At 51.4% G+C, this 17,013-nt stretch overlaps 1 protein-coding gene across 1 annotated transcript in view; it reads left to right on the forward strand.

Moving 5' to 3' along the window:
• Window positions 1–2,759: 2,759 nt before the first annotated feature.
• Window positions 2,760–17,013, forward strand: part of NPC1 (NPC intracellular cholesterol transporter 1) — a 39,986-nt gene continuing 25,732 nt past the window's right edge. Inside the window, exons 1-4 of the mRNA XM_079785274.1 lie at window positions 2,760–2,952; window positions 11,965–12,087; window positions 12,940–13,046; window positions 15,016–15,191. Of these exons, the coding sequence (XP_079641400.1) occupies window positions 2,890–2,952; window positions 11,965–12,087; window positions 12,940–13,046; window positions 15,016–15,191 (469 nt within the window). The 5' untranslated portion in view covers window positions 2,760–2,889. The remainder of the gene's footprint in view (window positions 2,953–11,964; window positions 12,088–12,939; window positions 13,047–15,015; window positions 15,192–17,013) is intronic.

Here is a 17,013-nt window from a genome sequence, read left to right on the forward strand (position 1 = left end):
CTTCCACTCTCTCTAAAAATCAGTGGGAAACATATCCTTGGGTGAGGATTAACAAAAAAATATTAGTAATAAAGCATATTGCTAAATGCAAAAAAGCAAACTGCAAAATGTGTACTGTATGCCTCCACCTGTTTACAAGTCCATCATAAAAGGCTAATATGCAAATCGACCGAACAGTGGAATGACCGGTCGCTATGATGCGTACTGACCACCAGGGGGTAGACGCTCAACGCAGGAGCTGCCCCCTGGTGGTCAATGCACTCCCACAGGGGGAGCGCCACTCAGCCAGAAGCCAGACTCACGGCTGGCGAGTGCAGCGGCGGTGGTGGGAGCCTCTCCAGCCTCTGCGGCAGTGCTAAGGATGTCCAACTGACAGCGTAGGCCCACTTCCCCCATTAGTCGGACATCCCCCAAGGGCTCCTGGGCTGCAAGAGGGTGCAGACCGGACTGAGGGTACCCTCGTGCACTGGGCCTCTAGTATATTGTATTTACATAAATGTTTTAAAATACATAGAACTTTTCCGGAGGATGTTTTTGCACATTTATAAAGATGCATATGTCTAATAATTTCATTTTCCCTCGTTCTGTCCTTTGTTATTATACAATCATTGTTGAATTGTGTATATAATCATAGAGGCATTATTATTTAAACAAACAAGCAAAAAGTCTCTCTTGGGATCTCAACCATGTGAAAACAATTTTCATAGGAGAAATACACCACAATGTGACACAGATTACCCATGACGGTGGAATTATAGATGATGTTTCTATTCTTGTCTCCCAATTTTCGTGTATTTTCAAAGTTTCTACCATAGGCATGCATGGGTTACTTTGTTAAGGGGTGGGGTGTAACTTAGGAATAGGAGAGTTTATTTAAAAAATATACCCCAGGCTTCTGAGCATTGTTGAAATTGTAGGAAAGACAGACCAGAAAAAAGAAAAACTGTATATATGGTAAAAAGATATTTGTTTCTGTTTTGAGACTGGTGGGCATACTAGTAATTTGTGGGGCATCAGAATTTCTGCCCGTCCCAGAAATGTTGTGTCTGCAGCTTGGAGTTTCCTTTACTCACATCAACTAATTTGTAAAGGGTTTTGCTGTTGTTCCCATGTTTGCTGACACTGGGAGGCTAACTAGCCCTCCGGCCTGGGGATACCTTACAGCTGCAGCCTCTGAGTGTGTGTCCTGGAACCACCTGGAGGCCTTCCCCAGCTTCGATGCAGCGCTCCAGGGTGGAGCCCACCATTTGCATTTCTAACAGTCTCCCAGATAACGTGCTGAGGCGGCTGGTCCAGGGACACCCTCTGAGTACATCTGCATAAAGCAAACTGCTCTGTCAACGTGGAAGCCCCGGGAGCGGAGGTCACCGGGAAGGTTAAGGGAGGCAGGTCCAGAGGAAACCCCTGTAGATCCAGTGCCCGGCCAGCCAGGCACGGACCCCTGGGGCTGAGGAGGTGGGGAGGCAAGGCAGTCGCTGAACCCACCCCTGTGTGTGGCAGGGAGGGGAATGGCACTCTTCATTGCTACAGATGGGTTTTTATTTAGTCTTTTCATTGTGAATTCGAGTCCGCTGTGCGGAAAAGAGAGCCTTACCTCCATTTCTGTAACTTCGAAATGGAAATTACTGATGCTTATGCTTAGGAGTGATCTCAACAATTGAAATCCGAGCGGTAATGTTACCAGAAATGCATGGAATAAACATAAGTGCAAGTCCAAAAAAGATGAAAATATATAATAAGAAAAGGCACGGTAACAAAACAAAACAAACACACACAGAAAGGACGCTTCTTCATCTTTGTCTTTCTTGGCTGCACCTAGAACTCAGAAAAGGACTCTGGTGCCACCCGCACGGGAACTTGGGTTTGGGTTCTCTGCCGCGCTCGGCACCGCCAGCAGAGGGTGCGGCTCCGGCGCTTCTCGGGACGTGGGCTGAGCAGACGAAAACCGAGACCCGGTGACTCAGGGGCCTCGCCCGCCGCGCCCCGCCCCGCCCTCGGCGCTGGGACCAGGACGCCCCTCCGATGACCGACGATCACACGCTCGGGCCACTGCGCCGCGCCCCCTGCGTGCGCCCAGGCGCGGATTCCGTTCGGGGACTGGGTTTGGAGCAGAACTTGCTCGGACCTAGAATAAGCACGTATTCCGCTGCGGAGTGGGGGCCCTACTGTGAAACACCGTCTCCCAGATCTCCCGTTTGCTAACACCTTCTCGCCCACCATCTTCAACGAAAGAAAAAGACAAAAAGGGGAGAAATGAATTTAAAGCGCGAAAACCACACGCTGTTGATGCAACTCCAGGGATACTCTCCCAGCGGCTTCCAGAAGGTAGCCGCCCAGGCGGGGCTCGGTGGTTAGAGCCTCCGCCCCGCACGCCGAGGCTGCGAGTTCAACCCCTGGCCAGGGCACGTGCAGGAGTCAGCCAATGGATGCATGAATAAGTGGAACAACAAATCAGTGTTCCGCTCTCCCTCTAAAACCAATCAGCAAATAAGCAAATTAAGAAGAAAAGCCCAGAAGTTGAGCTGACCTAGTGTGGGAGGCCCTGGCCCCACTCCGCCCCCCTCTCGAGGGCGCAGACAGGTGCCGGGCTGGGACCCCAGGAGGCCGCTGTGGCCCCGCCCTCACAGCTAGGCCCCGCCCCATTGGCCCCGCCCCCACCATAACCCCGCCCCAGAACGGCCCCCTGGCCAAGCAGCAGCGGCCCCTCCCGGAAGGGGGCGGGTCTGACGACGCCTCTTCCTTCCTGACCTGCGCGCGCAGCCCCCCGGCGCTGGGTCCTGCTTGACAAGTGCTGCTTTCTGCGTCCGCGGGAGCCGGGACTGGGTTCTGAGGAGCCGGACCGAGCCCAGCCGAACCGAGCCGAACCTCCGCAGCCCCGTAGCCCGCGGCATGAGTGCGCGCGGCCCGGCCCTGGGCCTCCTGCTGCTGCTGCTGCTGCTGTGCCCGGCGCAGGTGAGCGGCCGGGACCGGGGCTGCGGGCGGCGCGGCGGGGCCGGGAGTCCGGAGGGCGGCTGGCCGGGGAAGCTGCGCTCACGGCGGGGCCTCTGGGGAGCCACCCCGGCAGCTTCCCCGGCCCCGAGGGTGGAAGAGGGCGGCTCTGGGAGCCACGGTTCGGCCTGTTTGGCGCCCATTCCGCGGTGGCCCCCTCAGTTCTGGGTGGAGGATGTGGGCAGAAGGAGGGAGGGAAGTGGGGAGCGGGACGGGGTCTTCTGCAGCCTGACTTTGTTTTCTTAATTCTGCCGCATGCGTACCAGCTCTTACCCATTGGTTTAGAGGCTCCTACCACGCTGGGTACCCTTCTCCTCCCCTAAGGATGAGGGAGGTGAAGCAGGTGTGAGGGAGGTAAAGGTTTGCAGGAAGGTGGAAGGGAAGAAGGGAAGGAAGGTGTGAGGGAGGTGAAGCAGGTAAGCTCGTCAAGCACGGTTGGCACAGCTGCACGTACCTGACAGGAGTCAGCTCGGTCTCCTAAAGGGGGCAAGTTGCTTCTTACCAACTCTTTTCATGTCTTTGGAAGCTGAGTCCCAGGGGCCATCCGACTCCCCTGGCGGCAGGACTCGGTGACCCAGGACCCGGTGGCCCCAGGACCCGGTGACCCCAGACCCAGAGGCCACAGGCCCCAGGGGCCCCAGGGTGGGCTGATTGCCCTGGGTCAGGCTTCCGGGGCAGGAGTGCCTCGCTGCTGTGTGTGTATCGAAGTTTCCTCTTTGAAAACTGGGGGACAGAGGGGGTTTCCAAGCATCCAGTGCTGGTTAAACCAGATCAGGATGAAAGAGGGACGTCGGGATCCTGTGCCCTTGTGCCCACCTGTAGGGGGTGCAGTGGGGTGATAAGTCACACCACAGGCAGACTAGGGCTTTTCCGGGACCAGGAAACCTCTCCTTCGCTTCTGTGCAGCCACCAGGAGTGGGTGGGAGACACGGACCCAGTAAGGGTCCCGAGCCAGAGGGGCGGTGGCTCCCTCCTGGGTGTGTGTATGAGAGTCCCAGCCCCGTGGGTGTGGGTGCCGGTTGGGAGAAGCCAAGGAAAGCAGGTTTCGGGAAGGCGGTGAGCGGGTACCACTCACTAGCACTGGCTTTGGGCACATTCCTCTTTCACGCCTCAGTTTTTTTCTGAAGATACACAGTGAATACCTCAGAGGATTACTCGAGTCATTAAGTAGCACGATACAGGAGAGACCTCATCGCTTTAGTAAAAACTCAAGAGAGAGCAGCAGTGATGTGCCTTAAAGAAAATGCAGCTGTCCAACTTCCCCCGAGTTTTAGGCAGAATCTCATTGCTTCCCAGGGTCCAGTAGCTTCCACTGAACAATGAAGTCCCTTACCTGGAGGTGGCACCCAGGCTGCTGGCCAGAGGTCCCCCTAGGACTCTGGGGGTAGGTCAGAGGTCGGTCACGAGTCTCTTGCAAAATGCCTGGAAGCCTTGGACAGGTCTGTAAAGCGTAACTGGAAAAACTCCTATTGTGATTTCATCAATCAACTCCCGCGCGTCTTCGGAGGCTAGAAGAACACCTGAGCGGGTGGGGGTGGGGGTGGGGGTGGCCCGGGGACAGGACGGCTGTCTTCACATTCTTACCTCTGACAGCAGCTCGTCTGGGTTCCGTCTGAGCGCTAATAACGTTCTGTCACAGAAGTACAGACTAGCTGTCCTCTGATGGCCCCAAATACGTTTTGGAGGGGTTTTCCTTTATTTTAAATTTTTACAGATGATGAAATAACATTACTAGACTGAATGTTTTTTTTAAAATCCTTGTAGTCATCCAAATAATGTGTACAGTTTTGAGAAATAGGTTGTGTGTGTACCTATGTATCTTATATACATTTACCCTGACTATATTTTTATAAGCTTTTTCTTGAGGAACTTGGAGCATGGTGAGGCCTGGGTAGGAAGTAAGCCATTAAAACGGCTTTTCCTGAGATTGGGAATGGTTTACGTTTTTGGCCAAGAGCCTTGAAGAAGAACCACCTGGAAATGGAGTGAACGTGGGTAATCTTTCCCAGTCTCTCTGCTCGGATTGCTGCTGCGATAGATACTCTTCTACCATCAGCGCTCAGGGAAAGTAGGTTCTCACTTCGGCGAGTGGGCAGAAAGAAAGCGCCTGCTGAATAGGTCTTTGTACTCCTCAGTGTTGGTCATGCCACCCAGAACAAAGGGCCCTCTGCTCATGGAGACAGCGTGCCCTCGCGCTCCGCGGTAGCCCTGCCTCCTAAATGGGAGGCTTCTCGGGGAGTTTTAAGGGTGACACTTCACCCACTGCGAAAGCCTAGGTCAGACCATCTCTCATCCGACCTCAGTGCCCCTTTCCCCCTCATACCCACAGCTCTCTCCAGCCAAATAAACGACTTGCTGTCGAAACCCCGTCGGTCTTCCCAGGCCAGTTCAAATGCCCCATCATCCTGACCTTCCTTTCCTGTGCCCCCAGCTAGAATGCCTCCCCTCGAAAGTTCTAAGTCTTTGTTTAAACTTCTAGCGGCATTTCTGCCGAGCAAACGACTTTGAATTAAAAGACGTGGCTGTGGGTCTTGCCTCTTCCTCTTCCCAGGAGTGATCTTGGGCCAGCAGTGATCGCCCGAGCCTCCGTTCCCTCCTCTCAAATCGGATTAACAGCTATCCCCGCTGTTCAGGTGCGTGGGGAAGAGAGGACTAGTGCTTGAATTGAACTAGTGGGTCAAAGGCTCCTTGAGGGCAAGAACTGTATTTTGCCATCTCCAACGTGGCCGGGACGCGTGTACGTGTCTCAGTCACCAAATCACCAGGCTCTCGTGGGTTCCGGTAGGAGGGTGGTGGGGGGGAGGGGTTCCGAGGCTGGTGGAGAAGGACCTGGATTTGTCCTTGTTCTCCATAACCACTCACCAGCTGTGGCCGTGCAGGCTTTCCTATGTTTGGACTGTGCCTCTTTTCAGTCTTTGGGATGTTTGCTTTGGCTAGAAAACTCTAAAAAGTGTGCAAACAAACAAAACCCTCGCTGATGCAAGTGTGCTGTTGGGGAATTTGAGAGCGAAACTTTAAAAGGTGCCCTTTATCTTATGACTTCCCCTCAGGCCACAGAGGAACTCAAGTTATTGTCTTGCACTACTTTTATAAATGAAAAGTGTTTGCTGTGGACACAGTGAAGGAAACAAAAGTAGACCCAACAAGCAAACTATGCGGAGGAGAGCTGGTGATGTTAGCAGCTCCTGTGCGTCTTATTCATAGCTGACGGGAAGAAGAGAAATATAGGAAAAAATCACAATGCCAAGGGTGCTTAGTAAAGGCAGGAAGAAAATGTCCGAGGAGCCCATGCGTTAGCTGACCTTTGCAGGGTCACTCACCAGCTGGACAAAAGGAAAGCTGTGCGCTTGAAAAGGGGGACTTCATGGTATCTGAATGTCCTCAGTGGAGCCAGCTGGAAAGAACATTCCAGTTGACAAGGACTAAAGAAAAAAGAGCTACCTAGGTTTTGCCTAGCACTCCCATGGCTGGGGCTCGTCTGATCTGGTTTTGATCTCCCAGAACACCTTTTAGATAAGAGCAATGTTTCAGTTTTGCAAATGTGGATCCTAGTGCTCACCTTTGTCCCCGGGTCACATCCCTAGTAGGTGACAGCCTGGGGGCTTGAGCCTCTGTCCTTTGACTCCTCCTGTGTGCTATGCAGGTTCAGAACGGTGCTCTCGGCTCACTTAGAGCTAGCGAGCTAAGTTGAGTGTGTGTTCAGCAAATGTTCTGGCCAATAAGGCCCTAGCTTTAGTGTGGTTTCTCCAAAAGCCAGGGCTACGTCAGGGATGGATTTGCCCACTGGCCTGACCCGTGGTTCAGTTGCCACACTGTGTGAATATCCCATCGGAGAACAGCCTGCAGACAGTGTCCACTCCCATCCACTCCCACAGTTTCATTTTGGTCTTTTGACTTGGATTGTTTTTCAGACCGTGGGTGCTGGCGCTCAGGAGTGTCTAATGGTATTATTAGGGGTGTGATCATGGGTGAGTCACTTAAAGACCAACTACTTTATCCACACAGTGACGATAGCTGAGTCCATCTAAGTGCAAATGTGTGACGCACACCCATCTACAGGTGAGTCTGGTGCTCACACAAATTACTCTTTGTTCTGTGGACGTGTTCACCCCAAGCTGCTGTAAAACAGACTTCCAGAGATTTCCATCGATAGAAGTCAGACCAGATAAGCCTCCACGCCAGTGTCCTGCCATATTTGTGTGGTCCCCTCGCTGGGGCTGGGTGTGTCTCTAGGCTCTGCCTCGAGCTCTGCCCGTTCAGGACAGGGCAGAAGGGAGGGACCCAGCCCTGCGCTGCACCTGCCTGAGGTGGAGGAGAGTCACTTGTACTGAGGAAGTGAGCATGAGCTGACGCTGCTTAGCATGTACTTAAAAAGATGTAAATGGTACTCAAGTGGCCTCTTTGATGTAGAAAGAGGGACACCGTGTAGGATTGTAACGGGTGGGACAGCCCATCTCTGGCCACTGTCAGGATCTCATCATACATCTTGTGCACGAACGGACTGGAGTTTTGAAGAGTACAGCAGTTGGGGTGGGATGGGGGGTAGGACGGAGGAGGCTTCACTTGGTGCTTAAATCTCCATTCTCAGCACTGGTTTCCTCACTGATGAGCCACGTGGCCTTAGAGAGTCTCTGAGCCTTAATCTCCTTACCTGTGAAAAGCTACCATACTGCTCCAGGGGCAGGGTGGGGGTCCTGAAAAATGAACAAGGAAGAAATCACGTAACCTGGTTGACGTTTAGTAAGCGTTTGAATATGAGTTACTTCATACTTTATTCATCAGGATTTTTAAAAAATATATTTTACTGATTTCAGAGGGGACAGGAGAGGGAGAGAGAGAGAGAAACATCAGTGATGAGAGAGAATTATGGAATGGTTGCCTCCTGCACTCCCCCCACTGGGGATCAAGCACACAACCCGGGTCTGTGCCCTGACTGGGAATCGAACCATGACCTCCTGGTTCATAGGTGGACGCTCACCCACTGAGCCACGCTGGGGGTGGGGGTGGGGTGGTGAGAACATCAGGATTCCCTAAGGGCAGCCTGGAGGACAAGGTCCCGTTGTTGGTGTTCAGAGCTCCCCGATGTGAGAGGATGCTTTCATACAGCTTCCTACTGAGTCCATTCAGCAAGTTGCTGTAGTTGCTGACATTTTTTTAGCCTTTTCTAAACTATTCTTATTATTTTTAAATAAGTTTTTGTTGATTTTTTTTTTTTTTTTTTTTGAGAGAAAGAGGAAGGGAGAGGAAGAGATACAGAAACATCAGTGATGAGAGAGAATCAATTACCGGCTGCCTCGTGCACGCCCTCTACTGGGGGTCGAGCCCACAGCCAGAACTGAGCTCCCGTTGGATCACGTGCCCTCAAACATTGGTGTGCTTTTTTCCCTCCTGGGCACAGCCCTTCCTCCCCAGTGGATGTTATTCATTGACCTGGAATCAGCACCAGGTGCTCCCTTTCATGGTAAAGGCAGACACCTCGCTCTTGTAATCAGGTGCTTGCTTAGGGAGGCACGCGGGGCCTGTGCGTGAGCCCTGGGTGGCGCTGGGCCCTCCATCTTGTCAGCATGTGCTGCCCTGACATCCAGGGATCGTAGGTGCCTCTGTCCTCTTTGTTGACAAAATCCTGACTGCCCGCTGTGCTCTGGTGATTGGGAGACTGAAAATGGAATCGCTCAGATGCCAGCTGGGTCCTCGATGGGATACAGAGATGGGGGTGGCCTCAGTGCGGCGAGAGGAGTAAGAGATCTGGCTTGAGAGTCAGCCAGGTTGGGGTAGGGTCTGGCCTGCCGTTTCTGAGGAGTGGCCTCAGGTGGGTCACTTTACCCGCTGATCCTCCGTCTCCTCTCTGTAAAGGGTGTTGTTTTAGTACCCGCTTCACGGATCTGAGGTTCAGGGAGCTGGTGAAGGCACACTCAGCAAGTGATGGGCGCTGGCCTGTGCCTGGTGGGTCAGGAGGTGAAGGTGGAAAGGGCCTTGATGGGGAGCAAGGGGTATGGAGTGTAGGGCGGGGGCTGGAGGGGCATGAACTGTGACGGATGGGGACGGACGGGTGGGAGGTGAGCGGATGGTAGGGTCTGGGCATCAGAAAGCCTGCGGCTGTGGCTCAGGAAGAGCCAGTGGCAGCGGCGCCTCCGAGACCTTGCCCAGGTCTGGGTGGAAGGTGCCACGAAGGGCAGAGAATGGCGACGGGCTCAGCAGGGGAGGAGTTTGGGGAGGAAGAGGCACCGGAGGCCGCACCAGGGAGCCTCCTGGGAAGTCGGGGAGGTGCCCGGCTTTAGGCCCCCCGAGGAGCAGAGACTGGTGATGGTGGGGGCTTCAGAGGAAGGATCAGCCTCCCCTTGAGCACCTGGGGTGGCTGGGCAGGTAGGTGCAAGTGGGATAGGGTTAGGGGTGGTTTGACCGAGGGAGAATGGAATTGGAGCAGCATTCATAGGAGGAGCAGGTGAAGGGGCCAGAGGGATGGGGTTGAAAATGTGGAAGAGAAGGCGGGCGGCTGGTGGAGGAAGCGCAGGAACACGACCCATTGGGGCCAGGGATGATGGAGGGCAGCCTCCCACCTTTCGCTGGAGGCGAGAAGAGGAAGGTGAAGGTAGAGAGAGGTTTGAGATGGAAAAGGGGCCGCCCCCAGCCCAGGGCAGCAGTGTGACACGTGTGTGCGCTTTGCACAAGGTGGGGAGTGGGAGGGAGTGTAATGTTAGACAATAGATTATATTTTATTAAGACTGTTTCCTGAAACAGTGATGTCCTGGTGTGAATCCTGATTCTGCCACTCTTGGACAAGTTACTTAGCCTCACTGTGCCTTGTCTCTTCATCTGTAAAATGGGTGTAATGATAGCACCTCCCTCCTCAGCTCATTGTGAGGATTCCTTAGTTCATATATGAAGAGCAGTTCAAACTGTGCCTGGCACATAGTAAAGGGCTCGCAAGTACTTTGGGCCCCACTGGCTTAGGGCTGCTTTAGGCAGAGTGACTTTGGAAGCAAACCCAAGGACGCTGAGTCCAGCCCAGTGTCCCTGGACCCAAAGGAGCCTGGAGTTTTATTATCCTCAGGTCTCCGGAACCCCTTTGCTGAGGTCCCAAAGGCTGGGAGACGTTGGTGATAATTCCTTCGTTTGTACAGTGCTTTCACGTTTACCAAGTACTTCCAGTGTATTCCCTCCTGTATCTTCACGCCAGCCCTGTGAGGTGAGTGGTGGCGTGACCACACTCACAGGCAGGAAGCTCGGCTCCGCAGGATTCGGCACCTGCTGCTGCTCCATCGCTTTAACAAGCCGCGCCCTGAGAGCCGATCCCTCCCCCCCCCCTCCCCTCCCCTCCCCGCCCCCCAGATGGTGAAAACTCTGCTTTGAGATAAATGATGCACATTGTGAAGCATGATCTTTGTGAACAGGAGCAAACAGCAGTGGGTCATGGTTATTTCCTTTAGAGTGCTGAGAAGGGGAACTGGGGCACCAGACGCCCATCCTGCTAGTCAGGCCCGAGTCACGGCTGTGGTTTGTTGGCTGGGTTTCTGCCTCTCCAGTGGGTGACATGCCAGAGGCCACCCCCCTGCCCCCCGCCCCACCCCCGGCCCAGACTTGCTTGCCATGTTGGTCTGCTGAGAATTCTGTGAAGTCCAGGGTGGGGTGTCTTCTGTTTAAATGGCGTATCAATATCAGCATCGCCCGTCCCGGTCTCGTTGGTCAGCTTTTTTGCCTTTTCAAACTTCAGTAGATGGACAATGACCTTTCAGTTGGAAACCCAGAGTCTTGGAAAGAACAATACTTTCCCTAGAATTGGGAATAATTGTGATTCTTTTTGCCCAAAAATGCTGATGGAATTTTGTAGCGTCTTGCCAAAGGGTTGGTATGTGGTGTTTTCGAATAGTTGTCACGTCCTCATTTGTATTATTTGTACAATGGGTCGAGATAGGGACATTTTAAAATACCCGAATGAATTCAGAGTCCAATCATATTGACCTCTCTGGTTCCCCCCACAACTGCTCCCCAGCCTCCTGCTTGATTTTTCTTTCCTGTTTTCAGGTCTTCAGGGCCTGTTGTGGGGTTTGTATCTCAACGCTGGGGACCACCAGCACAGACTGACGGCCCTCACGGGTGTGTGGGTCCTGTCCACTGCCCCAGGAGAGTGCGCTGTGGCCTTGGTGCAGATTGTTTACGATGGCTTTCCCTCCAGGCATTTGGGAGCCCGGTTAGAGACGGCTGTTCTCCGTTTCCCTGAGGGACAGGGGACAGGGGACGGCTCGATTGTGCAAGCCCGTGGCCGGGTGGCTGGCAGGGCCGGTGACAGCTGACCCGGTGACTCACACAGCACCTCCTCCCTCCTGAGTTCCTGCCACCTCGTGACTCTCACATGAGGGACATGAATGGCTCTTGAGAAATCTCTACGGGAGAGGCTGTGCACTTTTCTTTTAAGATCGATGAGGTGACTTTCCTTAAAATGAGCACATTGCTTACTGTCTCCTTCCCTTAGGACAAGGGTGTGTTCTTGTTGCTTCTTCCTGAGGGGCTGTTGGTGTTGGTGGTTCTGTTCTCCCTGTGAGTCATGAGGGGCTGCTGTCAGTTCACCTGAACACAGAGGGGACTGTTCCCCCATTCCTTAGCCCCTAGTTCCTTGCTCAGACATGCAGACACCGTGCCTGAGTCATCACATGCTGTCTGCCCTCAGCGTGGATTGCTAGTAATTGTTAGAAATAAGCTACAGCTTTCTCTTATGAACCAGTGAACTGGCAGGAACAGAAATCGTGCAAACGGGTCGTTTCTGTTACCTCCTTCACTGCCGTGCTTGACCAGGTTTTGGGGTGGCATTTGCTTTACTTACTAATTATTTTCAAATGTTGACCTAGCAGTGCCTCTTGCTGTCGCCTCCTTCACAGGTGACATTGGAAGGTTCTGTGTGGGAGCTGAGAGGGCGCTTTCTGCTGCTAAGACTTGTTTTACCCTGAGGCCCTGGTGAACCGTTTTGTGTTGACCCTGCAGGTGTTTCCGCAGTCCTGCGTCTGGTATGGAGAGTGTGGGATTGCTTCTGGAGATAAGAGGTACAACTGCGAGTATTCCGGGCCCCCGAAGCCACTGCCGAAGGACGGGTATGACTTAGTGCAGGTAAGCACGTCCTCTGGGCATTGGGAACACCTGCAGGCTTAACTCTGACCCGAAACCACTGCAGCATATGAGGACAGAGACGGTAAGACGACTCCAGGGGTTGATTTTCTGGGCTGACTTTATGCCTTTCCCGTGAAGTTTCTCAATAGCAGGTCACTGTTCAGGGACTGATCCTGGTGTCTCAGATGTGCTCTTGGCACCTTCTTCAAAATGGATTAGAAGTTAGCTTCGCTTGGTTCTGGATTTCAGGACCTGAATGGACTAGGTAGCCACGTGGCTGTGGCTTCCTTGTTCTCTGTTCATTTAGTGTTTCCTTGGTTTTCCTCTGAGAGCCTGTGGACTTGGCTGCTACCAGTATTCAGTTTTCTGTGGTCTCCTTCACCATCCCTGGTACACAGAGATGTTAGGAAGAATTGGGAAAATCAAGTGAAAGACTAGTTTAGAGGCATAAGTATCTAAAATCAACTTGACATGGTAGCAGGTGTTGGAGATGTTGCTCCTTCATCCAAACAGTTAAAGGCATTGACCTACCCTGGAGTGGCTCCCGGAATACACAGTGAATAGCATTCTGGTCCAACGTAAACGAAAAAGCACCAGGAGAAGGTGAACTGATTGGTCAAGGGAGGAGAGTGAGCTTTCAAATAAGAAAAGAAGTTGAAATGTCCCTACTTTTGTGAATCCTTAGTTTTGAACTAGTGCAGTGATGGGCTTTTACAAGAATTCTGCAAGGACTTTGCAAAGAGGGCCTTATCCTTGTGCATGGGAAAGGGTGACTAAAGCTGGCTGTCTCCCCGGTGATGACTGTCTGTGTTGGACTGCGCTGCCCTGATTCCCACGCTTTCTCCCCCAAAGGAACTCTGTCCGGGGCTCTTCTTTGGCAACGTCAGCCTCTGCTGTGATGTGCAGCAGCTCCGGACCCTGAAGGACAGCCTGCAGCTGCCTCTCCAGTTTCTGTCCAGGTAGGTCGGCCGCCAGGCAAGCAGGAGGAGACGGGTGTTCGGTCAGCAGGTCCTCGAATAAGGCCCTTTCCTGTAACGGCTTTGCTATAACGTCGCTGAGATGCCGTAGGAGCTTAGCTCTTGTGCTGTCAGTCACTTGTGGAACATTGGTTTGTTGTGTGTGGTTTCCCTCAAAGCCATCGAGCCTGACGAAGGTGCTGAGCAGGGCCTCCTGCACTGATTAGCAGGCACATTCCCGTTCCGTTAAAAGGCTTTGTTTTATTTTGAGAAAGCAATCTTAAGACTTCCAGAAGTAATGAGTACTTTCTGGTAAAGTAGTAATTATCAGACTTACTTTTCTTCTAGCTACTTACAGTCAGAGTTATACTTGGTTTTCCTCTGAGCTGTCTGCACCCCAAAGGGCCTCTGCACTGGGACTAACCAGGTCCTTCCCCACGGAGCCTCTGCGCCCAGGGGTTCTGCTCAGGTCTCTGACCCAGACCTTCATGCGGAGTCTCGCATCGCCCCCGCCTTTGCCTCCCCGGGTTTGCACACGGTTTTCTTCCTGGGTGAGGTGATGTGCTTGAGGCCAGGCCTCCGTAGAGCTGGCCTTGGCTGTTGATAGGATTGTTCTGGCGTAGCTGGCTGGTTTTGTCGAAATCAGTGTGCTGTGCAGTCTGTGCTCTGTGACCAGGGCAGTGTGAGGGTTACTGAGAGGTTCTCGTCTGAGCCACGCAGCAGTTCTCACACGTGCAGAGGAAGCGGACTGGTCTTGTCACAAGGTCGATGGGAAGGACGAATGACGAATGACGAGGGGCTGCTTCTCTGTGCAGAGATCACTGCAGGTGAAGGGCCCAAGTCGGCGTCCACCGAGGACTCTGCTTCTTCCCAGAAGTTTAAGTTGCCGGTAAAGAGGGAAACAGTCCCTCAATCGCCCTTCCAGGACGACGTGCAATTCAATAACCGATCGAAAGTTAAGATCTGATTGGGCGGCATGTCCTGTGGAGCCAGCGGAGCCAGTGGAGCCACCGCTGGCAAAACTCGTTTCTTTAGCACCTCTTTGGGGAGGCATTATGGTGTCAGAGGTAACCGCATTGTCTCCATGTTGTCAGCGGTGCCAAAGCTTTATCCATAATGGAAACAATGAGAAGTAGCTATGTGGAATGCCATGCAGCCGTCAGATCGAGGATTGTGGAGATTAAATTCGTAGCCTGGAGGGAGCTTGTAATTGGTGGAGCGTGATGGAAAACTGCACCAAAGGTGGTTTTCCTTTAAATGGTGCCGGTGTCCTGCCCGCTGTTGTCACAGTAGCGCACAGGACTCCTGAGAGGGTCAGGATGTGTGTCTTTGTCTTCACAACACCAGGGGCTGTGAGGCTGGGTCCCCCTTCCTCGAACACGTCCCGAGTGGCCGCCCGCCCGGACCAGAGCGATTGTGATTGGTTGTGCTGCAGGTCCCATGAAGCAATCCTTTCTGCAGAGAGCTGTGAGCCACAGAGGAGAGAGTGCTTTTGCCACAAAACCCCACACCAGGAGCTTCACCTTCGAGCCTGAGGCCCGCAGGCAGCTGTGGTTTTGCTCCTCCGGCCACGGCGTGCTCCTCTGTGGGGAGGCCTAGGGTCAGCTGGGGCTGGGGAGCCCTTCAGTAGGCTGTGAGTCTCCTCGGTGTCACCGTGAGGCTGTTAAGTCCCTTTAGCTTCATGTCATAGAAAACATTTCTCTAGATGAGAAAGGGCAGAATTCAGAGAAGCATTTTGCTGTTGGACATTGCATCTGGACAGCATTGATGTAGTAATAAGGGCCATGTTTAGAGAGGTGCCTTTATTTTAACACGAGGGTTTAGGATTACAGTGGTGGGTTTAACGTGTCCTCATGATAATTCATTTGTCATTTTACGATAAAATTTAAATATGCTTTTCCTATTTTAAATCATCCTTTTGTTAGTCCTGTTATCTGTGACATCATACAAAGTGTGGTTCCTTTTTCTCTAGATGTCCATCCTGTTTTTATAACCTGATGAACTTGTTTTGTGAGCTGACATGTAGCCCTCGACAAAGTCAGTTTCTGAACGTTACAGAAACCGAAGAGTACGTGGATCCTGTGACCCACGAGAATAAAACAAACGTAAAGGAATTGCAGTACTATGTTGGCGAGAGTTTTGCCAATGGTAAGTACACTTTTAATTACTCCTCTTTTACAGTTGTTATCCGGGCTGTGGATCAGGTTGTTCCCTTTTGCTGTCCTGTCAGCTGTGTGAAAGTGACAGTGTTTGTGTCATTGGCCATGACCTGCAGGTTGTTGCTGCTTGTATCCTCACCCTATAAAACAGCCTCCTTAACGAGGAGATTTGCTTTAACTGCTTCCTAACTACACTTCCACATGGGAATTCTGAGTGTGTGCCAGTGTCCTTCTGTACATTCTAGAAACAGTGGAACTGTGGTTCTGTTGGACACGAACTGTGTAACTCCGTGAATTACTACAAGACGGAGGAGAGGGGTGGAGAGTAGAGTAGCTGGCGGAGAGGACCTTTTGGCTGTGAAGAAACAGATTGCCATAAGGGAAAGTAAGCAGGTGTAACAATCCAGGGAGAAGGTACTCCAACAACTAGAAATAATAGCACAATCTGAAAAAGACCATATGATGTTTGTTGAAAATCATTGAAATGAAAGAATTTTTAAAAAATATTTTTTTATTGATTTGAAAGAGAGCAGAAGGGAGAGGGAGAGAGAAACATTGATGGAGAGAGAAATATTGGTTGGTTACTTCCTACAAGCACTCAACCGGGGATTGAACCTGCAACCTGGACATATGCCCTGATCAGGAATCGAACCGGCAGCCTTTTGGTGCATGGGACGATGCTCATCCATCTGAGCCACACTGGCTAGGGCAGAAATGAAAGAATTTTGAAAGAGTAAGATTCTAGGGAAAGAGAATGAACAGATTAGAAATGGAACCAACTGGATCTATTAATGAGAAATAGTCATTTAAATGGGCTAAAAGATAAGCAGCAGATCAGACACAGCTAAATAATGTGCCTAAGAATGACCTATAAAGTAAGAGAGTAAGAATTTGACAAAGTTGTTGATTAGAAGAGCACATACAACTTTAATTGTAATGATCAATTAAAAATATAACAAAAGCCCTGGCTGGTTTGGCCCAGTGGATAGAGCGTGGGCCGGCGGACTGAAGGGTCCCAGGTTTGATTCTGGCCAAGGGCACATGCCCGGGTTACAGGTTCGATCCCCAGGAGGGGACATGCAGGAGGCGGCTGATCAATTATTCTTTCATCATTGATGTTTCTATCTTTCTCTCCCTCTCCTTCCTCTCTGAAATCAATAAAGATATATTTAAAAATATATATATAACAAAAAATTAATAGGAAATTAATAGGGAAAAGTCCCACTCAGGAAAGCAGCAGAAAATAAGATGCCTAGGAATAAATTTGCCAAAAGATGTGACATAAAAGACGGCCTGCTGATCAGAGAGTGGTCATTCTGAACCTGCATGTGGACATCGGTCCATGTAACAGGAGTGCTGCTGCTAATGATGAAGGGAAAGGTGGCTACTTGATAGACGGAGTGAGAGAACTGACTACTCTATTCATCTAGTTTCTGTTTTTGCACATTATACTAAAACATGTTTAGATTAAAAATGCTAACCTTGGAAAACTTTAGAAACATAAAAAATCAGAGGCACTAATGCTAATTAAGAGAATGGATAATATATTGGAGCATAGTCATAGTCAATAATGGAATACTTCAAACTGTTCAAATATATGAGAGTTATGGCAGTCACATGAATGACTCTTTAAAACGTTGACTGAAGATGTTATAGAATATACATGTTACTATGTTGTTTATATTAAACAGCACTATATATTTATGAATATGACATATCATTGAAGTGCACAAGCATGCCTAGGAAAGATAAGCATCAAATTCAGGGTGTGGTTGCCTTAAGGATGGAGGATGGTCAGAGGGAGGGAGTCA

Source organism: Cnephaeus nilssonii (assembly GCF_951640355.1).
Source record: "Cnephaeus nilssonii genome assembly, chromosome: 11".
Lineage (NCBI taxonomy): Eukaryota > Metazoa > Chordata > Mammalia > Chiroptera > Vespertilionidae > Cnephaeus > Cnephaeus nilssonii.